The following is a 25,841-nucleotide window of genomic DNA, read 5'->3' as shown; positions in this document are numbered from 1 at the left end:
CTTGCATTGATTAGCCAAACTTGTAAAAATGCGATTTGAACGTGTCATTTTCAATGAACATGTACTCGGTCATGTGTGACAGCAATGATGCATGGAAGGTATCAATGGAAAGCTGAAGATCTCCTCTTAATTAGGAAACCACATGTAAATTGTCAAAATAAATAACCTTTGCATATTAGCCCCTTGAATTCGGATTACCTTTTTTTTGATACGCATTGTATATACGTATATATATATTATATATACTAGCTGAGGTACCCGGCTTCGCCCGGGTTGAATAAGAATAATACAAATATATGATGAAAAGAACATGTATATTTTAGAGCAATATCACAGTACATTTCCTACATGACGTTTTGTCAATTTTCAATTTCTCAAAACCTCTTGGTATACAACATTTCTGGTTTTCTTACTTGGTGCCAAGACATAAAGATTGCTTGGTTTTCCAACCCTCGAGCAGCCCACGTACAGCTGGCCATGGGAAGTACCCGGCATTGCCGGGCGGGGGGAGGGGGGAGGGGGAGGGGGAGTGGAGGGGGGAGGGGGAGTGGAGGGGGGGAGGGGAGGGGGGAGGGGAGGGGGGAGAGGGGGGAGGGGGGAGGGGAGGGGGGAGAGGGGGTAGGGGGAGGGGGAGTGGAGGGGGGAGGGGAGGGGGAGTGGAGGGGGAGGGGGGAGGGGAGGGGGAGGGGGGAGGGGGAGGGGGAGGGGGAAACGGCTAGCTTGGCAAGCGATAGCAGGCTTTTTACTTTTATTTTTACCTCAATGAGGGCTATATATATAGTCCGTGCTTGGAGCCTTCAAGTTCAACATGAAGTTTTTTTATGAAAAATAATGCAGATGTATAACAATCCACCAATGCAAGTTCAGAAATGAATGCAGATCCTTTACTTTGCGATACAAACGCAATTCCCGCCATTTCCACTCACGATCGAGGCCTCCACAGTGACCGCGCCTCTTCTTCCTCCTACAACTTCGTCTCACTTCTTTCACTCAAAATGCACGAAATACTGCCGCATGAAATTATGTAGAGGCCTCGTCGGGGGGGGATATAAGGTAGATAAGGAAGGCGTTGTAACAGAAGAATCAAAATAAAAGTGGAAGAACATAAGGAAATGGGAGCTATTCTGGACCCACAGCCAAACCCGACAAACCATTGCAATACACCCCGAACGTCTAGCGCCGCCACAAACTACACCATGGAATTGCAGCTGGCGCGGTTTTTTAAAACCATTGATATTAAAATAAAACGTAGCCTAAAACCACCTGGATTTTATGCTGATTCCGAATCTGTGTCTAAAACTTTTCTCCGATGTGTAGTTCTTGAGTTATAAGCGGACATCTAGCCAGACACCACACACACACACACACACACACACACACACACACATACACACACACACACACACCTCCTTTATATATATATATATATATATATATATATATATATATATATATATATATATATATATATATATATATATATATATCTACTTTATAAGAGAGATGTCTGTCTGTGTGTCACCATTTTTCTCAGAGATGGCTGAATGGATCTTCGTCAAACTTTCAGAGGTTCATCAGTGAGTGCCTGGGAGTGGTTTAGGCAAAAAAGAAATTATGAAAAAAAAAAATCGTTTTTTTTATGGAGTGAAAAAAAAAAAAAAATATCGCTCGATCGTGCCTAAGCTTTTAAAAATTAATGACAGTTATAATATACAAGTACACATTCGCATAAATGAATACAAATCGATCACCAGACATTTGAATACAAATAAATCAAACAATTCCGGAAGTGTACGAAGTTGGTAGTAGGACTTCTTCTTCTTCCTGATCGGCATCACACTTAACTCAGAAACGTGATGAACGCCACATTCACCCCATTCACCCTCCAGCATATATATGAACCACCTTCCTCTCTTGTCTCCCCCCCCCCCCTCCCTCCCTCCCTCCCCTTCCTCCCCTTCCCTCTTCTCCCCACCCTCCTCTCCCCTCCCACCTGTCCCCCTCCTCTCCCCTTACACCCTTCCCTCCTCCCCCCTCTTTCCCCCTCCCCTCCCCTCCCTCCCTCACCGCTCTCCCCCCCATCACCCCTCCCCTCCCCCTTCTCCCCCTCCTCTCCCCCTCCGCCCCCCACCGGCAACACCAGGTATTTCTGCTATTAAATATATATATACAGACTTGGCATTTTAATATGGAATATTTTTTTTGTGGGGGTGAACTTACTTTTCAAGATGTCTTAGAACCAAAAGTTCATTGGAATTATGTTGAAATTATTCTAGATTTTGTTAATGTGACCTTTAAAAGAAACAAAAACCACATTTGACATTTCAAAACAAATAAATTGATACTTGAAAGTGATGTAAACTGATATCGAACTCAATTCATGGACAGTACTTGTGTTAAACTTCTGTACGTTTTCCAGAAGTATCTCTTTATTTTGCACATTAGCCAATTTTTTTTTTAACAAAAACAAAAGTTAAATTACGACTGGGATTACGGACAGTAAAATTACAGTTCAGTACTTCGTGTAACCCCAACGAGCATTCAGGAGAGCACGTACACGTCGAGGCATGCTGTTCACGAGATTTGCCAAGGTTTAGACAGGAATCGCTTGCCATACAGTGACAATAGTCTGCTGCAATTCACGCGCAGAGGTTGGCTGCTGGTCCAAGTGGTCGATTTGACGCGTTAATTCTGCCCACAAGTTCACTATCGGATTCATATCCGGGGACATGGCAGGCCACTCCATATGCTCTACACCACGGTCAGCAAGAAAGTGTTGGATCATGCGAGCACGATGAGGCCGTGCATTGTCATCTTGGAAGACAAAGTTTCCTCGAAAGGCTGCACGAGCAAATGGAAGCAATGTTTCTTCCAGAATGGCCCTGTACTTGAACTGGTTCAGGTTTCCATTCAGAACAACCAGGTCAGTTTTGCCCCCTGCATGAAAAGCAGCCCAAACGGTCACCCCACCACCTCCAGCTTGGACTCTTGGCACTATACAATCTTTGTTGTAGGCTTCATGCTCTTGTCTGCGCACTCGGACGAGGCCATCTTGACGATAGACCAGAAATCTAGACTCGTCACTGAAGATCACGTGATTCCAGTGTCCTGGCTGGCATTGACGGTGCTCTCTGGCCCACTGCAATCGGCGCTGGTGGTGTTGTCTGGTCAGGCGTGGCTTTCTCAGGGGACGCCTGGCACGATAGCCTGGTTGAACCAGTCGTTGGTTGACTCGCCTTCTGGATACAGGCACATTTGTCAGTTGCTGCCACTCAGTCCTAAGCCGATTAGCTGACTTGGTACGGCCATTGCGGACTAACCGGTGCAGCTGGCGATCATCCCTCCTTGTGGTTCTGCGGGGACGTCCTGGCCTCGGTATTGGAGTAGGGACACCCCTCTGAGCATTTCGTTTCAGGATCTTTGACACCTAACCTTGAGTGATGCCATACTGCCGAGCAATAGCACGCCGTTTCATGCCAGAGATTTCGTAAAGCCACCACTCCATGACAAACAGCATTGTCAAGTTGACGGACCATCTCCAGAGGAAGCGGCAATAACTTTTGGAGACGTGCAGCAGTTGTTTTCCACTAATACAGAACGCAACAACCCTTGTATACCCGACTGTGAAGCCAATCGTCAAATGCACCTGTCCGTACATTTTTCCACGCCACCTGTGATATAATCCTGTTGTTGACTTCTTGCTGCGACAGACAATCAGTGACATAGTTCTTTTAACAAATAAATCACCAAAGTGTAAAAGAAACTCACCAGATTGATAAACTGAGTTAAGAAAGTAAACCCAAGTCAAGAAAAAAAAAAAAGTCCATATTAAATGCCAAGGCTGTATATATATATATATATATATATATATATATATATATATATATATATATATATATACATATATATATATATATATATATATATACACAAAGAATTAAGTTAAGCACCCCCCCCCCCGTTTTTTTACAACCTCGCACATTACAAGTTTGTTGTCGTCAAAACAATGTAATATACCCATGATATTGCTATATTTTCTGGAGAAGTGATATTATGGTCACATAAAAACATAACAATCATGCCGTTTTCAATATTTTATTCTGAATAATTTAAGGTGAAATTTTTTGGGAATTTTAGGCATATTTTCACCTCAATTTAAGTATGGAGCTATAGGTCCATCAATGACAGTGTGGATGACGTTTATGTTTTCTAACGTACAGTCATTGTTCTGAGAAGACCTCTAGCAATCTTTGCGTCAATAACGTGTGTAGGACCCACGTGATCGGATCACTGACTCAACCAATCACTTTTTTTCACTTTGATCACTCAATTTCATCAATGGATAATTGCTAATGTCATACCAATCATTATTTGATCTCACATACCTTAGAATATATGCCAATGTATACATATACACAAAGAATATATATTAGGGGGTGCTTACCTTAATTCGTTGTGTAGGGGTGCTTAACTTAATTCTTTGTGTATATATATATATATATATATATATATATATATATATATATATATATATATATATATATATATATATATACAGTATATATATATATATATATATATATATACAGTATATATATATATATATATATATATATATATATATATATATATATATATATATATATATATATATATATATATATATATATATATATATATATATATATACACACACATACAGTCACGTGAAAAAGTAAGTACACCCCATGTAAAGTTTTGACTTTTTCAACATATTTCAACATGCAGCTATTTGATCTTCATTTCAACAATATTGATAGATAAAGGTGATATAATATAACAAATATCATGAAACATTTACATTTTGTATTCCATTGTATAATTTAAATAAACATAAATGCCAATTTCGCATGTGGAAAAGTAAGTACACCCCATGAAATGTTTTTTGTCTTTTAACATATGTGGACATATCAATATTTGATCTTCATTTAAACAGTATCTATAGATAAAGGTGATCTAATTGAACAAAAAACAATGAGAAATTGACTTTGCAATAATTTATTCAACAAAAAAATTGTTGCACAGCATGCACAATTGCATGCACAGCTTGTTTCAAACCCCCCCCACAACATCTCGATGGGATTTAGATCCGGGCTTTGACTTGGCCATTCCAGAACCCTCCATTTCTTTATTTCAGCCATTCCTTGGTGGATTTACTGGTATGTTTAGGGCCATTGTCATGTTGCAAGGACCACCTCCGGTTGAGCTTCAACTTTCCGACAGATGGCCGCACATTATCCTCAAGCACCCTCTGGTACAATGAAGAATTCATAGTGGATTCTATGATGGTGAACTGCCCAGGCCCTGATGCAGCAAAGCTGCCCCAACCCATAATATTTCCACCACCATGCTTTACAGTTGGTATCAGGTTCTTGTGGTCAAATGCTGTATTTGGTTTTCGCCAAACATGTCTTCTGGTACTGTGGCCAAATAGCTCTACCTTTGACTCATCTGTCCAGAGCACATTGTTCCAGAAGTGCTGGTCTTTGCCTTGGTGTTCATTGGCAAACTTTAGTCTTGCCCTGATGTTCTTTCTGGACAGCAAAGGTTTCCTCCTGGCACACCTCCCATGTAGATCAAATTTGTGCAGCCTCTTTCTAATGGTAGACTCGTGCACTTTGACATAAACAGTGGCAAGAGCTACCTGTAGGTCCCGTGACGACATTCTGGGGTTCTTAGAGACTTCTTTCAGCATCTTGCAGTCTGGTCTCGGGCTGAACTTGCTGGGGCGGCCTGGCCTGAACAAGTTGGCAGTTGTTTGAAATCTTCTCCACTTGTAGATGATCTTCCGGACAGTCGAATGATTGATTTCAAATTGTTTGTAGATCTTTTTAAATCCCTTCCCAGACTCGTAGGCATATATAACCTTCTTTCTGAAGGCCTCAGAAAGCTCTTTTGATCTCGGCATGGTGACGCCGCACACTTCAACAACAAAGAGCAAACCAAACGAAATGTCTGAGGTTTAAATAAGACAGGTTCCTCCAAGATCCTCTAATGATGTTCTACTCATTTGCACCTGAGCTGGTGCACCTGATTCTAATTTTAGGTATTTGAAGTAGTGATAAACGTAGGGGTGTACTTACTTTTTCCACATGCAAAATTTGCATTTATGTTTATTTAAATTATACAATGGACTACAAAATGTAAATGTTTCATGATATTTGTTGTATTATATCACCTTTATCTATCAATATTGTTGAAATGAAGATCAAATAGCTGTATGTTGAAATATGTTGAAAAAGTCAAAACTTTACATGGGGTGTACTTACTTTTTCACATGTCTGTATATACTTATCTGTGCATTGTCTGTCCTGCATGGTGTTGTCACTGAACTACTCCCTCAAACTTTTGTGAAATCATACCAAACTTCTGGTATGCACCTATCTCTCACGTGTGATATGTTCTAAGGGTATTTGTTTTTTGTTTTTTTTAATAATTTTTTTTTTTTTGACAACATAAATACAACAACAACAACAGGCATTTTAAGGCCATTTTCCCTGCAAGAGCGGTGTTAGCCTTGCGGTCCCCATGACAATCTTCTCCATTTTGCCCTATTTTCTGCATCTCCAGTTGTTGACCCCCTTGCCCGCATTTCTTATTCAACCATCTTTAGCCAAGTCTTTCTCGGACTTCCCCGTCCTCTACTTCCTTCGAAATTCATTTCCATCACTCTTCTCAACCAGTCACTTTCATCCTTCCTCAACACATGACCAAACCATCTCAAACTGTTTCTCTTCACAGCATCCATCACAGGCTCTATTCCCATCATCTTTTGCAATTCATCATTTGTCTTCCTCTCTCTCAACGATACTCCACACATCCACCGCGCCATTCGCATTTCCACCCTTTCCAGCCTTCGTTGCAGCTCTACGTTCATTACCCATGTCTCGCTCCCATAAATCATAACACTTCTCACACATGCAGCATACACATTTCCCTTCAGTTTCAACGACACTCCCCTCCTCGTCAGCACGCTACTCAGTTCCCGAAACTTCTTCCATGCATATCTCACTCCAGCAACCGTTGCCGAGTCTGATCCACCTTCTCCATTCAGCATGTCTCATAGGTAACAACATGTTTTCACACCTTCCAGCTTCACGCCGTCTCCAAGATCCAACTCAACATTTCCCCCATCTGCAGCTCCCTCTGTGCACACCTTACACTTGAATGTAGCTGCCACACTGGTTAATGACCCGCTCAAACCACTACATTTTTGATGAACCCACTCAGAGCACATTGTACATTGAATGGAATTCACTCCGACACCCTTCCTGCACACAGCACACGGCCACTTCCCAGTTCTTTCCACCTCACCATATGCTTTACCACTTGCCATCACCTTCGTTTTTCCGATATTCACCTCCATACATTCCTTCCACTTGTTCATCTTCTCCTTCAGTCCATCCATACTTTCTGCAATCAACACCAGATCATCTGCATACAACAACTCCCACGGTAAACCCTTCTTTACATTCCGAGCCGGCACCTCCATCACAGCTACAATTAGTAGTGGACTTAGTACCGACCCCTGATGCACTCCCACCTTCACCTCAAACTCACCACTGTTCCCTTCCTTCGTCCTTACAGCTGTGCGCGCTCTTTTGTACATTGCCATCACTACTCTGATCAACCATTCCTCCACTCCTAACTTCCTCAATGCCAATGTCACTACTTCATGTGGAACCCTGTCGAATGCTTTCTCCAGATCAACAAACCCAAGAAACAACTTCTTCCTCTTCTCCATGTACTTCTCCTGCAACTGCCTCACAATAAAAAGCACGTCTGTCGTTCCTCTTCCTGGCATAAATCCAAACTGCATTTCGTCAATCTTCACTTTCTTCCTTATCCTCCTCTCGAACACCCTTTCCCATACCTTCATTCCATGCTCCAATAACTTTATCGCTCGATACGAGCTACAGTCCAGGGGGTCACCTTTCCCCTTGTATAGAGGGACGAGTGTACTCAGTTCCCAATCCACTGAAATGAATTTTTCAACATAAATCTTCAACTTAAATTTTTTATAAAATGTATCATCACATATATTTCAAATACATTTGTGCAAAATAATTATTTATATTATGATTGGTGTGAACCATGACAAAACAGCAACTCAGGTCGTCATCGATCTATATATCTACATATCTGGGCAGTGTCTGTCTTGTCACTGAATTATTCCCTCAAACTTTTGTTTAACACTATGACAATTATGATATTTTATTTAAACGCCATGAGTCAACTCAGCTAAAACAAGCCTGTTTCCCTGCAGCAACGCTTAGTGAGGCGAGCCATTATATATATATATATATATATATATATAAATATATATATATATATATATATATATATATACTGAAACGCAAAAGAAACTTACCACCTTTGAAACCTTTAAATATCAACAATAACACTGCGTGTAGTAAATGTGTGAACTTATTTGTGGACAATAGTGTCCTCGCTGTCAGACAAAATGGTCACGGATGGTCACTTGAACCTTCAATGGTCACTTCATAGCACAGCTGTTGAACAGCGGTTTTGACTGTCAGTGATTAGCCAAGGGGTACGGGATGATTTTAATGAGCTGCACGTGATGTCTTGATATTGGCTTTAAAAATGCCAGTGCAAAATGGGCATTTCGACCGAAACATTTGACCATTTTGACCATTTTGACCAACTTCAAAAAGACCGAAAACGCAAAAGAAATTTACCACTTGTTTGAAATGTAATAAAATTGTAACAGTTCAAAATAAAACAAACCAACAATTGCTAATTGAAACATTGGCATTTTATTGATGACATGTCAAGTTTTTGACCAAGATACACCATCTCATCAGTTTGTTCTACAGTACAGAACAGCACAGGGTGCAATGTCAGTCCCCTTTCAATAGCGTGTATGGCCACCATTGTTTTGGATACAGGCAGTGCATCGTCGGCGTATACTGCCTACCAGTCTTTGGATGGATTGCTGCTGGATTCTGTCCCACTCAGTCCTCAATGTCTGAAGCAGCTCTGCCCGTGTCCTGGCCCTGCCAACTACGCGTCTCCCAAGCTCATCCCACAGGTGCTCTATGGGATTCAGGTCAGGGGAGAGCGCAGGCCACTGCATGGTGTTGATGTTCTCGCCTTGGAGAAATGCAGTGGTAAAGCGAGCAGCATGGGGACGAGCGTTGTCATGCTGAAAGGTTCTCAGTTCTGGGTGGTCTAGCAGGAATGGCAGCAGATGAGGTCGCAGGATGTTATCCACATACCGCTGGGCGTTAAGATTCCCATCCACAACCACTAGTGGCGTCCTGTACCGGCCTGATATGGCTGCCCACACCATCACACTTGGGCCACCCCACCTGTTGGCTTGACGCACGCAACAATCGGCATATCGCTCGCCAGTTCTTCTCCAGACACACTCACGCCCATCAGGACTGTCCACACAGAACCTTGACTCATCGCTGAAAGCGACCTCGTTCCACTGCGCCAAGGTCCACCGCTGATGCTGCTGGCACCATCTCTGACGGTTGCGGCGATGGGAAACCGTCATCACGGGGCCTCTGTATGGTCTTCTGGCAGTCAGACCATAGTCATGCAGTCGTCTTCGTGCAGTATCATTGGAGATCCGTGGGTTTGCACGCCCCGGAGTTTCTGCCGCAGTGCGGGATGCTGGACGGAATCGATCCCTCAGGTGACTTCAGACCATCTGCCTGTCCTGCCTTGCAGTGGTGACTCTTGGCCTCCCTGATCGAGGTCTGTCATCTGCAGAGTTGTGGAGGGTGTCTCTGTCCACCAGGGCCGATATCGTCTGGTGTGAACAGCCAAGGCGACATGCCACCTCACGGTAGCTCAGTCCGCCTTGCAGCATGCCCAGGGTACGCTGCCGTTGATCACTTGACAATCGTGGCATGTTGATTGAAATGCCCATTTTGCACTGGCCTTTTTAAAGCCAATATCAAGACATCACGTGCAGCTCATTAAAATCATACCGTACCCCTTGGCTAATCACTGACAGTCAAAACGGCTGTTCAACAGCTGTGCTATGAAGTGACCATTGAAGGTTCAAGTGACCATCCGTGACCGTTTTGTCTGACAGTGAGGACACCATTGTCCACAAATAAGTTCACACATTTACTATACGCAGTGTTATTGTTGATATTTAAAGGTTTCAAAGGTGGTAAGTTTCTTTTGTGTTTTCGGTCTTTTTGAAGTTGGTCAAAATGGTCAAATCTTTCGGTCAAAATGCCCATTTTGCACTGGCCTTTTTAAAGCCAATATCAAGACATCACGTGCAGCTCATTAAAATCATCCCGTACCTCTTGGCTAATCACTGACAGTCAAAACGGCTGTTCAACAGCTGTGCTATGAAGTGACCATTGAAGGTTCAAGTGACCATCCGTGACCGTTTTGTCTGACAGCGAGGACACTATTGTCCACAAATAAGTTCACACATTTACTACATGCAGTGTTATTGTTGATATTTAAAGGTTTCAAAGGTGGTAAGTTTCTTTTGCGTTTCAGTATATATATATATATAATTATATATATATATATATATATATATTGTTGCGGATCTCGAGCCTGTCGACGTACTGAGGGGGGATTAAGCCCTTCTCCCCCTCGAGCTTCGAGTCCACAAGGCCGCTACCCACTTTACACTCGTGGGGGCGGATTGCTGAGCAATTCCAGCCACCAAACCCGCAGCGAGCGCGTGGAAGGGTTTCCGGTCAATAACCCGAGCACCTTCGATACACACGCCGCCACGAGGACGGGGGCTGAACCTCACACGAGTCATGCTGGTCTGATACGCCCGAGCGGTTTGCGTGTCGCGTAACTCGTGCCATTAATTACTATGAACCCGATCGAGCGGTTTTATCTCGTGCAATGCGAGGCCAATGGGAAAAGACGTAAACGGCCAAGTTGGAAACAAACACAGGTTTATTAACACATGTACAATGGTGAGAGAAAAGAGACACAGGAGAGAAACTTAACAGTTCTTACTTACGTTGCCCAGACAAGGGCCCTCTGACTCACTCGGGGAAAGGGAGGAAGAACAGGACGCGCTCAAAGCGCGGCCGCTTTGTGCAGTTCGCCCCGGACGGCTCGTTGGGATTTTCCCCTTGGTGATGTTCGCGGCAGGGGCATCGGCTTCAGTCGTGCACAAATGGGAGCCCACGCAGCGTGTCCCGAAGTCAGCGAGGCAAAAGCGCACGTGCATGGAGTCCAGGCAGGGAGATCGTTGGAGTACAGGGCCAACGAGAGAGATCGTCCTGCGAGAGCCTGAATCCCCAAGAGAGTGAGGGCAAAAGAGAGACCAGAGCCAGGGAGAACGGGGGCAGCAGAGAGCGGGGGCAGAGAGCTGAGACCTTCGCTCGGGGGTCCGGGGCGGGTCTTATATCCCCCCGGAGCCCCACTAGAATGTTCCAAAGGCCTCCACTGGCCGCCGGGGGTCACGTGTCGTGATAGCCCCCCCATCAGTTACTCCCCTTAGTCCTCATTGGCCGCCGTTGCTGGCCACTCCACTTTAGCTCCCATTGGCCGCCATAATTGGCCACTCCCCTTTAGCTCCCATTGGCTGTTTGCTGCCATGCCCTCCGACTCCTCCCTCTGGCCTCCTCGACTTGTCCTCGGCCCAGCACATGGCATTCCAGGCCCAATGAGGCCTACCCTTACTTACCTGCCTCAACGCATACTAACACTGGGAAGGAGACTATACTTCACATTTAATAAGAAATAACTGGCCACTGCGAGGATACATGTTGTGGTGCAACTAACTAAAAGGGGGGTTGCCTTTATTTCCAAAACCACAACAATATATATATATATATATATATATCTATATATATATATATATATATATATATATATATATATATATATATATATATATATATATATATATATATATATACAGTCACGTGAAAAAGTAAGTACACTCCATGTAAAGTTTTGACTTTTTCAACATATTTCAACATACAGCTATTTGAGCTTCATTTCAACAATATTGACAGATAAAGGTGATATAATATAACAAATATCATGAAACATTTACATTTTGTAGTCCATTGTATAATTTAAATAAACATAAATGCAAATTTCGCATGTGGAAAAAGTAAGTACACCCTTACATTTATCACTACTTCAAATACCTAAAATTAGAATCAGGTGCACCAGCTTAGGTGCAAATGATTAGAACATCGTTAGAGAGGATCTTGGAGGAACCTGTCTTATTTAAACCTCAGACATTTAGTTTGGTTTGCTCTTTGTTGTTGAAGTGTGTGGCGTCACCATGCCCAGATCAAAAGAGCTCTCTGAGGCCTTCAGAAAGAAGGTTATAGATGCCTACGAGTCTGGGAAGGGATTTAAAAAGATCTCCAAACAATTTGAAATCAATCATTCGACTGTCCGGAAGATCATCTATAAGTGGAGAAGATTCCAAACAACTGCCAACTTGTTCAGGCCAGGCCGCTCCAGCAAGTTCAACCCGAGAGCAGACAGCAAGATGCTGAAAGAAGTCTCTAAGAACCCCAGAATGTCATCACGGGACCTACAGGTAGCTCTTGCCACTGTTGATGTCAAAGTGCACGAGTCTACCATTAGAAAGAGGCTGCACAAATTTGATCTACATGGGAGATGTGCCAGGAGGAAACCTTTGCTGTCCAGAAAGAAGATCAGGGCAAGACTAAAGTTTGCCAATGAACACCTCGGCAAAGACCATCACTTCTGGAACAATGTGCTCTGGACAGATGAGTCAAAGGGAGAGCTATTTGGCCACAGTACCAGAAGACATGTTTGGCGAAAAGCAAAGACAGCATTTGACCACAACAACCTGATACCAACTGTAAAGCATGGTGGTGGAAATATTATGGTTTGGGGCAGCTTTGCTGCATCAGGGCCTGGGCAGCTCACCATCATAGAATCCACTATGAATTCTTCATTGTACCAGAGGGTGCTTGAGGATAATGTGAGGCCATCTGTCGGAAGTTGAAGCTCAACCGAAGGTGGACCTTGCAACATGACAATGACCCTAAACATACCAGTAAATCCACCAAGGAATGGCTGAAAAGAAAGAAATGGAGGGTTCTGGAATGGCCAAGTCAAGGCCCGGATCTAAATCCCATCGAGGTGTTGTGGGGGGATTTGAAACGAGCTGTGCATGCAAGAAACCCCTCAAACATCGCACAGCTGAAAGAATTCTGCATGGAGGAGTGGGCAAAATTTTCTCCCAGTCGATGTCAGAGACTGGTAGACAGTTATAAGAAACGCCTACTTGAGGTTGTTTCTGCCAAAGGGGACAATACCACCTATTAGAGCCAAGGGTGTACTTACTTTTTCCACATGCGAAATTTGCATTTATGTTTATTTAAATTATACAATGGACTACAAAATGTAAATGTTTCATGATATTTGTTATATTATATCACCTTTATCTATCAATATTGTTGAAATGAAGATCAAATAGCTGTATGTTGAAATATGTTGAAAAAGTCAAAACTTTACATGGGGTGTACTTACTTTTTCACATGACTGTATATATATCAGAAAGTTTTCACACCCCTGATTTTCTCACATTTCGTTGTGTTACAGCCTGAAATGAGATTTTTTTTGTCATTGATCTGCACATAATACCCCATAATGTCAATGTGGAATTTATTTTTTCGAATTTTTTTACAAAGTAATTAAAAATGAAACACAAAAATATCTAATTTACATAAACATTCGTGTTACTTTGAGTGTGCATGCCTCAGTAGTTATAAAAACACTCTCCTTGGGACTTGAATCAGACTAGATTCATTAATATTATTGTATCTGACACAGTGCGGTGAAATCCAAACATTGCAGTCTGTGCAACAAGTGTGTGGAAGGCTTTGACCACCACTGCAAATGGCTCAACAACTGTGTGGGAAGCAGAAATTACAGGTAAGTAACTTTGCCATAACAATGTTGTATTTTACCTTGTTTAACAACTGCTATTAACTCCTTATGTTCCTCACAGAATTCATCACAATTAGGATACTCACCAATACACAATTAGGATAATTAGGATAATTGATGGTTCGCAGTCAGGGAATTACATCAAAAGTGCTCTGTCCCTCAGATAGATAGTTGGTGGAAGTTGAAGATCACAGTGTCTGTCCAAGAGAACTTACAAAGTCCTGCCACCTTCAGTCAAACGGCAAGCCTGGCCAGCGGGATTGTGAAAAACAGGGGCTAAGAAAAGTTCCCCAGCTAAAACTATTAGAATGTTGGAATAATTGGGGGGCATTAGAGAAGTTGTAGATATACATCCATGCATATTACACTGGGCTTTGACCACCCATTTGCCAGACTTGTGAAAACAAAATAAAATTCCTCGTGGCCAATAATGTTTGGCTTCAATTCAGTGGCAAAACTGGGGAAAAAAACATTTGATGGAAATTCCCCCTCATAGCTGGATTGGGTGGTGACCGACAAATGTCATTTCATACACTTGGCTTTCCAAAGTGTTTCACTTGTTCTCCTGAGGTCCTGCATGATATCACCAAACAGGTGTCCAATTGGCTGAGTTGTTGTTGTTGTTGTTTAGCCCCTGACAGTTCTCTTGAACAAGCCCGTGGCAAGGAGACAGCTGATCGATCTCGTAGGAGCGACCCAGAGATCCCCCGCATCCAGGATGGTCGACCCCCGCTTTCAGGAAGTCAGGGCCACGACAGACAGAGAGAGAGAGAGAGAGAGAGAGAGAGAGAGAGAGAGAGAGAGAGAGAGAGAGAGAGAGAGAGAGAGAGAGAGAGAGAGAGAGATAGAGATAGAGATAGAGATAGAGATAGAGATAGATATAAAGAGAGAGATAGATATACAGAGAGAGATAGATATACAGAGAGAGATAGATATACAGAGAGAGATAGATATACAGAGAGAGATAGATATACAGAGAGACATAGATATACAGAGAGAGAGATAAAGAGAAAGAGAAAGAGAAAAGAAAGAAGAAAGAAGAGGGAAAGGGCCGCTCCCTGGGGACCAATCGGCACTCTGACCCTGACCGCTATGCCCTGACGAATCCGGGCAGAAGGAAATAATGGGGAACATTTGGCCCTAGACTTGCATTGGGGGTACAACCACCGCGACGAGGTATCCCTGATAGTTTTCCAGTTGCCTGAGTACAGGAAGTCGGTGAATCCCTTGATGTTTTGCACATCTTTTTTCATATTTTGAGCACTCACAAGTCAAACTCACGTATGCTATCTGTGCTATCGTGTCACCGCATCATCTAATGCACCTCACCATGAGTCACAACATTGTTTTTTTTTTCTCCATCCCACTATTCCTTGATGTATTTGATGGCAGCTCGCTGTGCATTGCTGTACCTGATGAACCCTTGCTGTTTCCCCAGCTCGTTCCTTCATTGCGTGTTTTCGGGTGTCGTGGCAGCCATTGCGGTTTGTTGCCTTTCGCTCAGTGTGCTCGTCCTAAGCAGGGACGGCCTGGACCGACCTGCAACGAACCACTCATCCGGTGAAGGCAATCGCAGCTGTTCAAAACAAAAGCAAACACAAACACTTCCTTGTTTATGAATCTATAATATGTGTGTTTGTCCATTGTCTACTAAAGTCCTTGGGATTCATGTAAGGACATTGACATGTCCTCATGTCCTGCATTATATAGAACATCCTCCATGAGCCTTGGAGCACCAGAGCGCATACCTCCTCTACACTGAACAGTTTACGTTTTGTATCCACTGATAGGCCGGACCTGGATGCGGACCTGAACCAAAATCTAATTCGCTTGTTCTTGTCGTCTAACCAACTCCTCCCCCCCTTCCCATGCCTCCCTCCCCCAAGCCCTCTCCCTCCCACAGATCTGCCGATGTACCTCCTCTCAAATGTTGTACTTGTGTGCTTCCCTCTCTCCCCCATCTTGTCTCCCGCTCCATTTATTGTATGTTTTGTGTGTCCGTTTTTTTTTGTGATTGATGTTAGCTCTTACACGGGCCTCGATCTTGTAAACCCAAAAAATAAATAAAGGTCATCCACCAAGTTTTGTCATAATCCGTCCACAACCTTTTGAAATTTCACACCATACAGTATATAATTTTTGGCCCTGTCTCTCAATGGCGAAGAATCACTTTAAAAGTTCTAATATCCGGATCTGGATATTCACCAAAATCAAATCAATTCTTCCTTGTCACGCACTCAACCTGTCTGCCAAGTTTCCTCCGAAACCAGCCGTAACTTTTTTTTTTAATATTCTGCTATGTAAAGTTTTTGGCCCTATATATCTCTCAATGACGAAGAATCACTTTAAAAAAATAAAATCATATTCGGATCTTCACCAAAATCAAATCAATTTATTCTTGTCACAAACCAAACCTGTCCACAAAGTTTTGTCCGAATCCATCCATAACATTTTGAGATATCCTGCAAACAGACAGAACAGACAGACAGGAGTGAAAACACAACCTCCATCCCCCTTCAGTGGATGAGCAGGTAATAATATCACATTATACAAAGAAATTGCTTTTCCATCAATAGATGACTCCATTATATCCCAGATACTGCCCATGTATGGATGTTGTGATTTGTAACGGTTATCAGGTGCCTTCAGACATCTTTCTGCAGAGGTAAGATAAAGTCCATCATTTGGCGTTAATAGGGAAATGGTATGTGATGTGGACTGGAAAGGTATCGGTATAACCAAGACCCAGATACAACAGTATGCAAAGCACAGACCAAACATCGAAGGGATTGTTGGTTGAGTATGTAGGGTGTGCAGATTTCATTTGATCTTCACCTTGAGCCTCCATCTTCATTCTGCAGTTACAAACTCTACATTATGACATCTGATTGGAAGAATCTCGTCTGTTGTCATTCCTCCCATACTTTGGTAATGAATGTTTGAGAAAGCCTGGTTTGCACAAATCACAGTCACAGTCATTGGGTGGAAGCTGCAGTCACAGTCATTGGGTGGAAGCTGCAGTCACAGTCATTGGGTGGAAGCTGCAGTCACAGTCATTGGGTGGAAGCTGCAGTCACAGTCATTGGGTGGAAGCTGCAGTCACAGTCATTGGGTGGAAGCTGCAGTCACAGTCATTGGGTGGAAGCTGCAGTCACAGTCATTGGGTGGAAGCTGCAGTCACAGTCATTGGGTGGAAGCTGCAGTCACAGTCATTGGGTGGAAGCTGCAGTCACAGTCATTGGGTGGAAGCTGCAGTCACAGTCATTGGGTGGAAGCTGCAGTCACAGTCATTGGGTGGAAGCTGCAGTCACAGTCATTGGGTAGAGAGAGTCGGTAGAGAAGAGTTAGAGGTAGGGGAAAGTCAAGTTAGCGGTAGAGGAGAGTCGAGTTAACGGTAGAGGAGAGTCGAGTTAGCAATAGGGGAGAGTCAAGTTCGCAGTAGCGGTATCAGTAGAGGAGATCGTGGAGGTAGAGTAGCGGTATAGGTAGCCGACAGTAGAGGTAGAGGAGAGTGGAGGTATATAGGTGCAGGTAGAGGTTCACTATAAACAATGGTTAAATATTACAGACCTGGTGGCCCACAAAATAAGTTACAATTGTGATTGAAAAGTCTTGCTGTGCGTAAAGAAACAACGTTTTAATCACCAACAGATTTATGTGTCACCAACACTACCATATTCACAACCGAGCAACGTTTTGCTGATTAACCTCCAAAAACTGACAGATGAAATTATTCACTACTCTGCGACACAAGTTTAGGGCATCTTTTTGCCTTTGGTCCCACAATATGTGAATACTCTTTAGTTTTGGTTTATTTGGGGTTTTTCCGTTACAGAATTCGGGGGATTTTTTAAATGGGGAATTTTCCAACATGGGAACTAAAGGAAATGTCAACATTTCATTGGTCATCTTGCACACTGACAAAGCTAAATTTTAATGATGCATTTTCATTCTGTATTTTTGTCCATTATTTTCCCTAAGTGCATCCTTTTATGAGTCCCCTATAGGTTCGCTCTCCATCTTTCCGTCCGTCTGTCCATCCCACCTATGGTTTTCCAGAATTTTTATCTTTATCCTTTAACATATTGAACTGAAACTTGCTACATGACTTTATGATGATAAGTTCCAGAAACTACAACTTATTCTGTAACTTTGCATACCTAAATCACCCGATCGCTTAACCTCGCTTTTCGCTTCGCGAGCGCAGGGTATCAATTTGTCCTACTGTTTCTGGCTCACAATTGCTGAGGCTCGGAGCAAGAACATTCATTGGGACCAGTAGGGGACATGTGTTGCAAAGCAATGCTCCCTCTTGTTTATTCTATTATTTTCAACTATTGTTTGATCTTAAAATTCTACGTCTACATTATTGTTCTTTATCTCTGTCTCATATCATTCACAGTCTCTCTAGGCTGGTGGGGTATCACTCCACACCCTGCTCTGTTGGGATTCACTTCCTGCTGCTTCATTCTGGCTTTCACCACCACCATCATGCTTACGTACCTACTCGTATTTCACATCTACCTAGGTATGGAAACCAAGCAACACCACGACTGAGAGTATTTATGACATTATGGCAAAATGACACCATAGAGAACAATTAGCCAAATAAATTTGAGTAAATCAGCAAAACAATACAAACTAGAAGCCAATAAATGATGTTTTACAATAATACAAATTTTCCCTTTCATTGAGGACTGTTTGTGAATGATGTCATCGACTTTATGGGGGAAAGGGGCAATTAAGTCACAGGGGAAGTAGAGCTTATTAACTATTTACGCAATGATATGGGAACCCAGGTTCAAATACCTTGTGTGTTTGTGTATTGTCAACAAATCTTCTTGTAAGTTATTAAATTAATGTAAAAGTTCACCGATGTCTGTGAATGTCTTTGTCCTGCATGTGACTTACACTATGTACAGACATCACCACGAGCCTTAGATCAATATAAAATAAAAAAAATACGTAAATGGCTCGTGCTCCATCAAATAAGTTCTGCGCAATCCAATTTTATAAAGTTGGCCCCGAGTTGACTGATGGTCATCTCTTGAGGTTGTCGTTCAGACCTCCGCTGATTTGCGGGAACCACCCCCTGGGAGCTCCCTGTTCCGAAAATGCAAAATCTAAGACCAGGCGATCCTGTGGACCATCGAGTGGAAGAGCTACATCGGGATTCAGAGCAATCGGTTGGTAAATAACGGACGAGTAAGGATCCAAAGTTTGGGGATTAACCCCACCTCCTCCCACCCTGGGAGCTCCCATGATCCCAAATTGAAAAGTCGAAGCCTGGGCCATTGTGCGGCCTATTGTCTTGTATTCGTGTGTCAAGTTTCAGAACAATCATCCGGGTGATAAGGGAGGAGTAGCAAAAATAGCGTTAACGTTAACAGACGGACGGACAACCGGACGGACAGACATCTGGACATCACGACCCGTTTTATAATTTAATATCTTCGAGAATCGAGACGAGATGACCTAAAAATGGCATTTGCACGAAATTATAGCATCTAATCACATTGAATAATTATAATCTTTCATTATGTATGTAAGATTTATCTCTACAAGATATTAAAATAGATTATAATCTGAAATGGACAGATAAAATTATCCTTTCATTGGCGTTGGTCGCTCTGTATAACTTCATCAGCATTACATGGATGGGTAAGGTTTCAATATGGTATCAATTTGCCTCATTCCCTTATTGTCATCGTCTTCCTCAATCATACTGTACATATAATTTTGGGTGTTTCTTTTGGACTGGCATGCACTCTTAAATTATTGGATGGAATGAGTTGAAATTTGGTGTTTGTACTTGGTGTGTGCCCGTAGGTATTTAAAAACATTCATAGTCACAGGAGTTCAAGAGAAGGGGATGACAAAAATTCTGCATGTAAATATGTATCGTGTCGTGCTGCTTCCGGTGGGAATCTGTATTTATTATTATTATTTTTTTTGTATACAAGTTCGAGGCTCGTGAAAGAGCTAACATTAATCACACAAAAAGTCAAACCGACACATAAAACACAAAATAAGGGGAGCGGTAGGGTAGACAAGATGGGGAGAGAGGAGGAAGGACACAAACACAACATTTGAGAGCAGGGACATCGAGAGAAATTTGGGAGGGGGAGGGCTTGGGGGGAGGTGGGAGAGGTATAAAACATATGGACGCTGCAAGGACTTCCAGGAAAGAAGTTGGAATTTCAAAAAAAGTGTATCTGGGGTGAATTAGCGGGGGTAGAAAAGATCAAGGTTTTGGAAGGGGGAAGATAAGAGATGGTGGTGAACAGCTGTTTTAAAGACCTGGAGGGACGAGTGGGATTGAAGAGCGTGGGGGAGTTTGTTCCAGAGGCGGGAGAAAAGAGGAATGAAAGAGTGAAGGTGAGCAGAGAGTCTTCATTTTGGCAGTTTCACCAGAAGAGAGTTACTGGCAGATCTTGTGCGACCTGTAGGAATATTAGGGGGACAGACCACAGAGAGAGCTGGGGGAGCAAGGCCAGAGAGGAGTCGGAAGAAGACAGAAAGACCACCAACCTGCCTGCGGTGAGTGAGTGAAAGGCCCTCGGAGTTAGCTTCATCGCAGGAGATTCCAATGATTCTGAAAGCTTTGGTTTCAACAGCGTGAAGCCGAGCTAGGTGTGAGGCAGGAGCACTGGCCCAGAGGGGGGAACAGTATTCCATTGAGCTGCGGATGAAAGCCTTGTATGTGGTGAGGAGCTCAGGTGTGCCAAGGAAGGACTTCGCACGACGGAGGATGCCCAGTCGGCGACTGGCTTTGGAGGCCAGCTTGGAAATGTGGTTTTCCCAAGAAAGATCATGGCAGACAGTGAGACCCAAAAGCTTGAGCGAGAGAACTTCTTGGAGAGGATTGTTGAGAAAGTAGATGGGAAGGTTTTTCAGTCGGTCTTTTCGGAGAGACAAAGTAAGAGTGTGAGATTTGTCAGGATTGAAAGACATGTTCCACTTGTTTGACCAGTCTGTGATTTTGTCCAGGTCTGCAGAGAGTGAGGAGGCTGCAGACTGCCGATCTGAGGGATGAGGAATGGAGCGGCAGATAGTGGAGTCATCAGCAAAGAGATAGAGAGGATTTTCCAGAGAGTCGGAGAGATCATTGATGAAGACCAGAAATAGCACAGTTCCCAGAACACTACCTTGGGGAACTCCAGTCAGAACAGGAAGCGGAGATGAGAGAAATCCATTCAGGGCCACACGTTGCCTAAGACCAGAGAGGAAGTCCGCAAGCCATGAGTGGCGATTTCCATGGATACCATAGGAAGAGAGTTTGGTGAGCAGAGCTGGGTGCCAGACCGTATCGAAGGCACGTGATATGTCAAGGGAGACAGCTCTGATTTCCTGTTTGGCACTGAGGACCTCCATCCATTGTTGAGACAGCAGAAGCAACATGTCCAGAGTAGAGTGGCCTGATCTGAATCCAAATTGATGATCAGAGATCAAGCCATTGGAGAAGAGGAAGGATTTGATATCCGAAGCATTGATGGATTCCATGACTTTGCTGATAATTGGGAGCAGGCTGTTTGGTCTGTCGTTGCAAGGATCTGTTTTTGCCTTTTTTGTGTAACGCGGTAATGTTTGCCGATTTCCAAGATGCTGGCAGATGACCTTGAGCAAAAGAGAGGGTGAAAAGAACAGAGAGAGGGTGAAATAGAGCAGCAGAGCAGGATTTTAGGACCCGTGGGCTGATGCCGTCTGGTCCAATTGCAGAATCAGAGTCGAGGTTTGACAAAAACTTCTCCACCTTGTCAGGAGAGAAGGGCACAGAGTCCCGGAGCAGTTGTGTCCGACTGAGATAGGTGGGAACAGAGAGAGATGGGTTTGGGACAAAAGATTTTGAGGCAAACACAGAGTTGAGGCATTCGGCTTTGTATTACAAGTATTACAAGTCGCAGCTCATTCTAACAGGGGATACAGACAAACACATAGACAGACATCATGGTTCGATATATATATATATATATATATATATATATATATATATATATATATATATATATATATATATATACATACATATATATATATATATATATATATATATACACTACATGACCAAAAGTATGCGGACACCCCTTCTAATTCGTGGATTCGGCTGTTTCAGCCACACCCATTGCTGACAGGTATATATAATCAAGCACACAGCCATGCAATCTCCATAGACAAACATTGACAGAAGAATGGGTCATACTGAAGAGCTCAGTGACTTTCAACGTAGCACCGTCATAGGATGCCACCTTTACAACAAGTCAGTTCTTCAAATTTCTGCCCTGCTAGAGCTGCCCCGGTCAACTGTAAGTGCTGTTATTGTGAAGTGGAAACGTCTAGCAGCAACAATAACAACAGCCACGAAGTGGTGGGCCACACAAGCTCACAGAACGGGACCGCCGAATGCTGAAGCGCGTAGCACGTAAAAATCGTCTGTCCTCGGTTGCAACACTCACTACCGAGTTCCAAACTGTCTCTGGAAGCAACGTCAGTACAACAACTGTTCGTCGGGAGCTTCATGAAATCGGTTTCCATGGCCGAGTAGCCGCACACAAACCTAAGATCACCATGCGCAATGACGAGCGTCGGCTGGAGTGGTGTAAAGCTCGCCGCCATTGGACTCTGGAGCAGTGGAAACGCATTCTCTGGAGTGATGAATCACGCTTCACCATCTGGCAGTCCGACGGATGAATCTGGGTTTGGCGGATACCAGGAGAACGCTACCTGCCCGAATGAATCATGCCAACTGTAAAGTTTGATTTAGGAGGAATAATCATCTGGGGCTGCTTTTCATGGTTTGGGCTAGGCCCCTTAGTTCCTGTGAAGGGAAATCTTAATGCTACAGCATACAATGATATTCTAGACGATTGTGTGCTTCCAACTTTGTGGCAACAGTTTGGGGAAGGCCCTTTTCTGTTTCAGCATGACAATGCCCCCATGCATAAAGTGAGGCCATACAGAAATGGTTTGTCGAGATCGGTGTGGAAGAACCTGACTGTCCTGCACAGAGCCCAGACCTCAACCCCATCGAACATCTTTGGGATGAATTGGAACGCCGACTGCGAGACAGGCCTATTCACTCTTTGTGTCCTGACCAATCACTGCTCTTCTGGGACATTGCCTCCTGGACCTGCCTGCTTGTGTTGCAATGTGATGTGATTGCTGCGGCACCAGCGGTAGTTGAATGTCTTGGTTCCGGTCGCTTTTATTTCATGCTATAAATGCGTGATTGCCTGGCTTGGTGTGTGTGCTGCTGTTGTCATAAGGAACAGAGGAAAAAATACCAGAGACCATTACATACAGGGGATTAATTACCCACAATCTCTAACTAATTAACATAACCCCACCCCTCGTGATGGGAATGAAGATACGCGCTTACACGACATCCGGTCTAATCTAATTTCCGACTTATGATACATGGGGTTTATTCTTCTCCACGACAGTCGGAGCACACTACTTATGCAATTCTACTTGGACTAAGGTAATCATTGCCTACCCCCTACAAACGTAACAATATAGTATAACACAAAATAAGGTTGCCCCCCACCCCCTTTTTCCTCACCCACCCCACTAGCCACTCCCATGGGGAGCAGGTGTTTCTGCTATATTCCATCCTTTTCCTTCACCTTAACTTCAATATGTGACTTTCGAAACGACGACGTATGAATGCACAATGAGGCTTTGCGCATGTTATGTGTGTGTGTTTACACTGACTCAGTTCAGCTGGACAGGCACTTTTAACCTGCCGTTGCTAGTACAAAATCCGGAATTCAAATCATCTTTTAAACATAATTTTCAGCATTTAGATGAAAGAGTGGCAATTCAAGAGTGGTTAACCATAATTGTTGCATTCCTGAATGCAAATCGGACTTCTGGAAATCTAGGAATACGAGAAATATCGGTGGATGAAATGAGTCGGGTTCGTGGATCTGTGAGCGATGAATGATGTCAAGTCTGCCCAAATTTACTACAATCCTTCGGGTTTCTGTGCATGAGCACCGAGCAATCTGTGGCGGATTACTTCATTTTGAAAGTCCTTATTGACCTTTTGATGTTTGGCTCTTCTACATAACCACATTAACGTTCTCTCCTTCCAAAAGTGTAATACTGTCTTTCTCATGTTACATTTTCCTCTTTTGACGTAGCATGTCGGGGGCTTAGTACCTTTGAGTACTTTGTGCAGAGTCAGAGGGTTCAACGACCCCCATTACTCAGCAACGATCAAACCACTCTCACTTTGAAATTTCTGCAGGTAATGCGCATCCTCACTCAAACTGCATCACTCACCTTTCATTCACTGTGGAGACATAATAGCTCTACATCTTTGGAAGCAAATATCACTGAGATGTTAGAGGTTTTGCTCACTTCCTGTCATACTGTTCAGTTGAGCATATTTTGTGTTCACATCTTCTTCACAAAGGCAGTCAGTAAACTAGAACAGCGCTCGGTAGAGAGCATACCTCCGCCAGGCTGAACAGTTTACGTTTTTCATACCACTGATAGGTCGGATCTGCATCCAGACGTTAACCAAAACCTCATCAGCTTGTTTCAGTCAACTAACCTGAGTCCTTTCTTTGATTTGACAGTATGCAGGTTCTGAAAGGTGTCCAAGGGAAAGTATCTTGTTCACAGAAGGCAACTCAGAAAACGGCCAAGGTGAAGTTACAATTGTTGAGTTTCTTTTTTGGCTGTCAGCATTCATACTGTAGATCTGAAGTTAATAACGCAGTACCTTTTGGTAATTTAAGTTAACGACCTAGTCCTTTGCTTACCATCCCCACAGAAACAAATGGAGAATCCACCAGTAAAGCTGCTGCGCTCCAAGTGTACACCACCAATGAGGTATTACCACAAGAGCATCAGATGTTCCCACCGATGCCAAAAAGCACCAGCCACCAATGTGGCATACAGGTTGCTGAGATGGACAGAGGGACCAATGGAGGATCCCTCCCAAGCAAGAGTCCACCAAAGGAATTATTGGAAATGCAGCAAATGGTTTTTGCCTCCGGACGTTTGAGTGGGCGGTTGTCGACCTGTCTCGGAGCAAGCACCAGCATCCTGGAAAGCACTACAGAGCCTGGTTCATAGACCATGCCTGACATACGCAAGGTTTTCTATGAAACTGAATGACCAACCTTCATGACACCATCGGTTGTGCTGTCTGATGGTGCAAAAAGATGGCCGTGTTAAAGCAATGCCGAGGTTTAAAGCATATGAGGTACGAGAATATCCATATATTTATCATATATTATACAAAGTGTTTTTTTGTCAGTGTCCATGCTGTCTTTTAGAGTTCTTTAAAGTCAGGATTGAAGATTTCAAAAAATACTTGGATAAAATCGACAGGATGGTGATGGATCTGCTTGGGAAGCTTAACTCCTGAAATGTCACCTTCTGCTTGCCTCCCATGGCAGTTGGTATACCTCAATCAACGTACTGTTGATTTCATCCAATGTTCTACCTGTCCACCAACGCAGATCAACACTCACCTTCACCAGCAAGACTTGTTCTCAATTCGTCAATAAATACTGTTTGAATAATAACTTTATTTCACTACCTTTGGTTACTTGCAATTTTCATATAATAAACGAGTGGCCTAGCTCGCCTAGTGATGCTTGGTGTCTTCCTTGGTAACATGTATATTGTGCCATAATACGTTTTCATGTAATATGGGAATAAGTTCCTCAGTGAACCTCAGTAAATGTATTAGAAAAAAAATGTTTCCATGATGAAAAATAGAGACAAAAACATCTGAAAACTCGAAGGGCACTCGGTAGAGAGCATACCTCCGCCAGGCTGAACAGCTACCTCCTCAGATGGGCACCGTCTATCATCAAGGTTTTCACCCTTTTAGCCCGGAACCTCTCTAATCGTTATGGTTACAGCCACAGTTT

The 25,841-nt window shown here is 43.3% G+C and overlaps 1 protein-coding gene across 1 annotated transcript in view; it reads left to right on the top strand.

Moving 5' to 3' along the window:
• LOC137436157 (uncharacterized) overlaps nt 1-25,553 on the top strand; it is a 36,777-nt gene extending 11,224 nt beyond the window's left edge. Inside the window, exons 5-10 of the mRNA XM_078786309.1 lie at nt 13,834-13,935; nt 15,389-15,510; nt 18,353-18,478; nt 24,093-24,199; nt 24,534-24,603; nt 24,731-25,553. Of these exons, the coding sequence (XP_078642435.1) occupies nt 13,834-13,935; nt 15,389-15,510; nt 18,353-18,478; nt 24,093-24,199; nt 24,534-24,603; nt 24,731-25,035 (832 nt within the window). The 3' untranslated portion in view covers nt 25,036-25,553. The remainder of the gene's footprint in view (nt 1-13,833; nt 13,936-15,388; nt 15,511-18,352; nt 18,479-24,092; nt 24,200-24,533; nt 24,604-24,730) is intronic.
• The last annotated feature ends 288 nt before the right edge of the window (nt 25,554-25,841 follow it).

This window comes from Myxine glutinosa, chromosome 11 (assembly GCF_964187855.1).
Source record: "Myxine glutinosa chromosome 11, kmMyxGlut1.1, whole genome shotgun sequence".
In the NCBI taxonomy this organism is placed as follows: domain Eukaryota; kingdom Metazoa; phylum Chordata; class Myxini; order Myxiniformes; family Myxinidae; genus Myxine; species Myxine glutinosa.
Note: the sequence above shows the minus strand (reverse complement) of the source record. Positions and strands in the feature narration are given on the sequence as shown.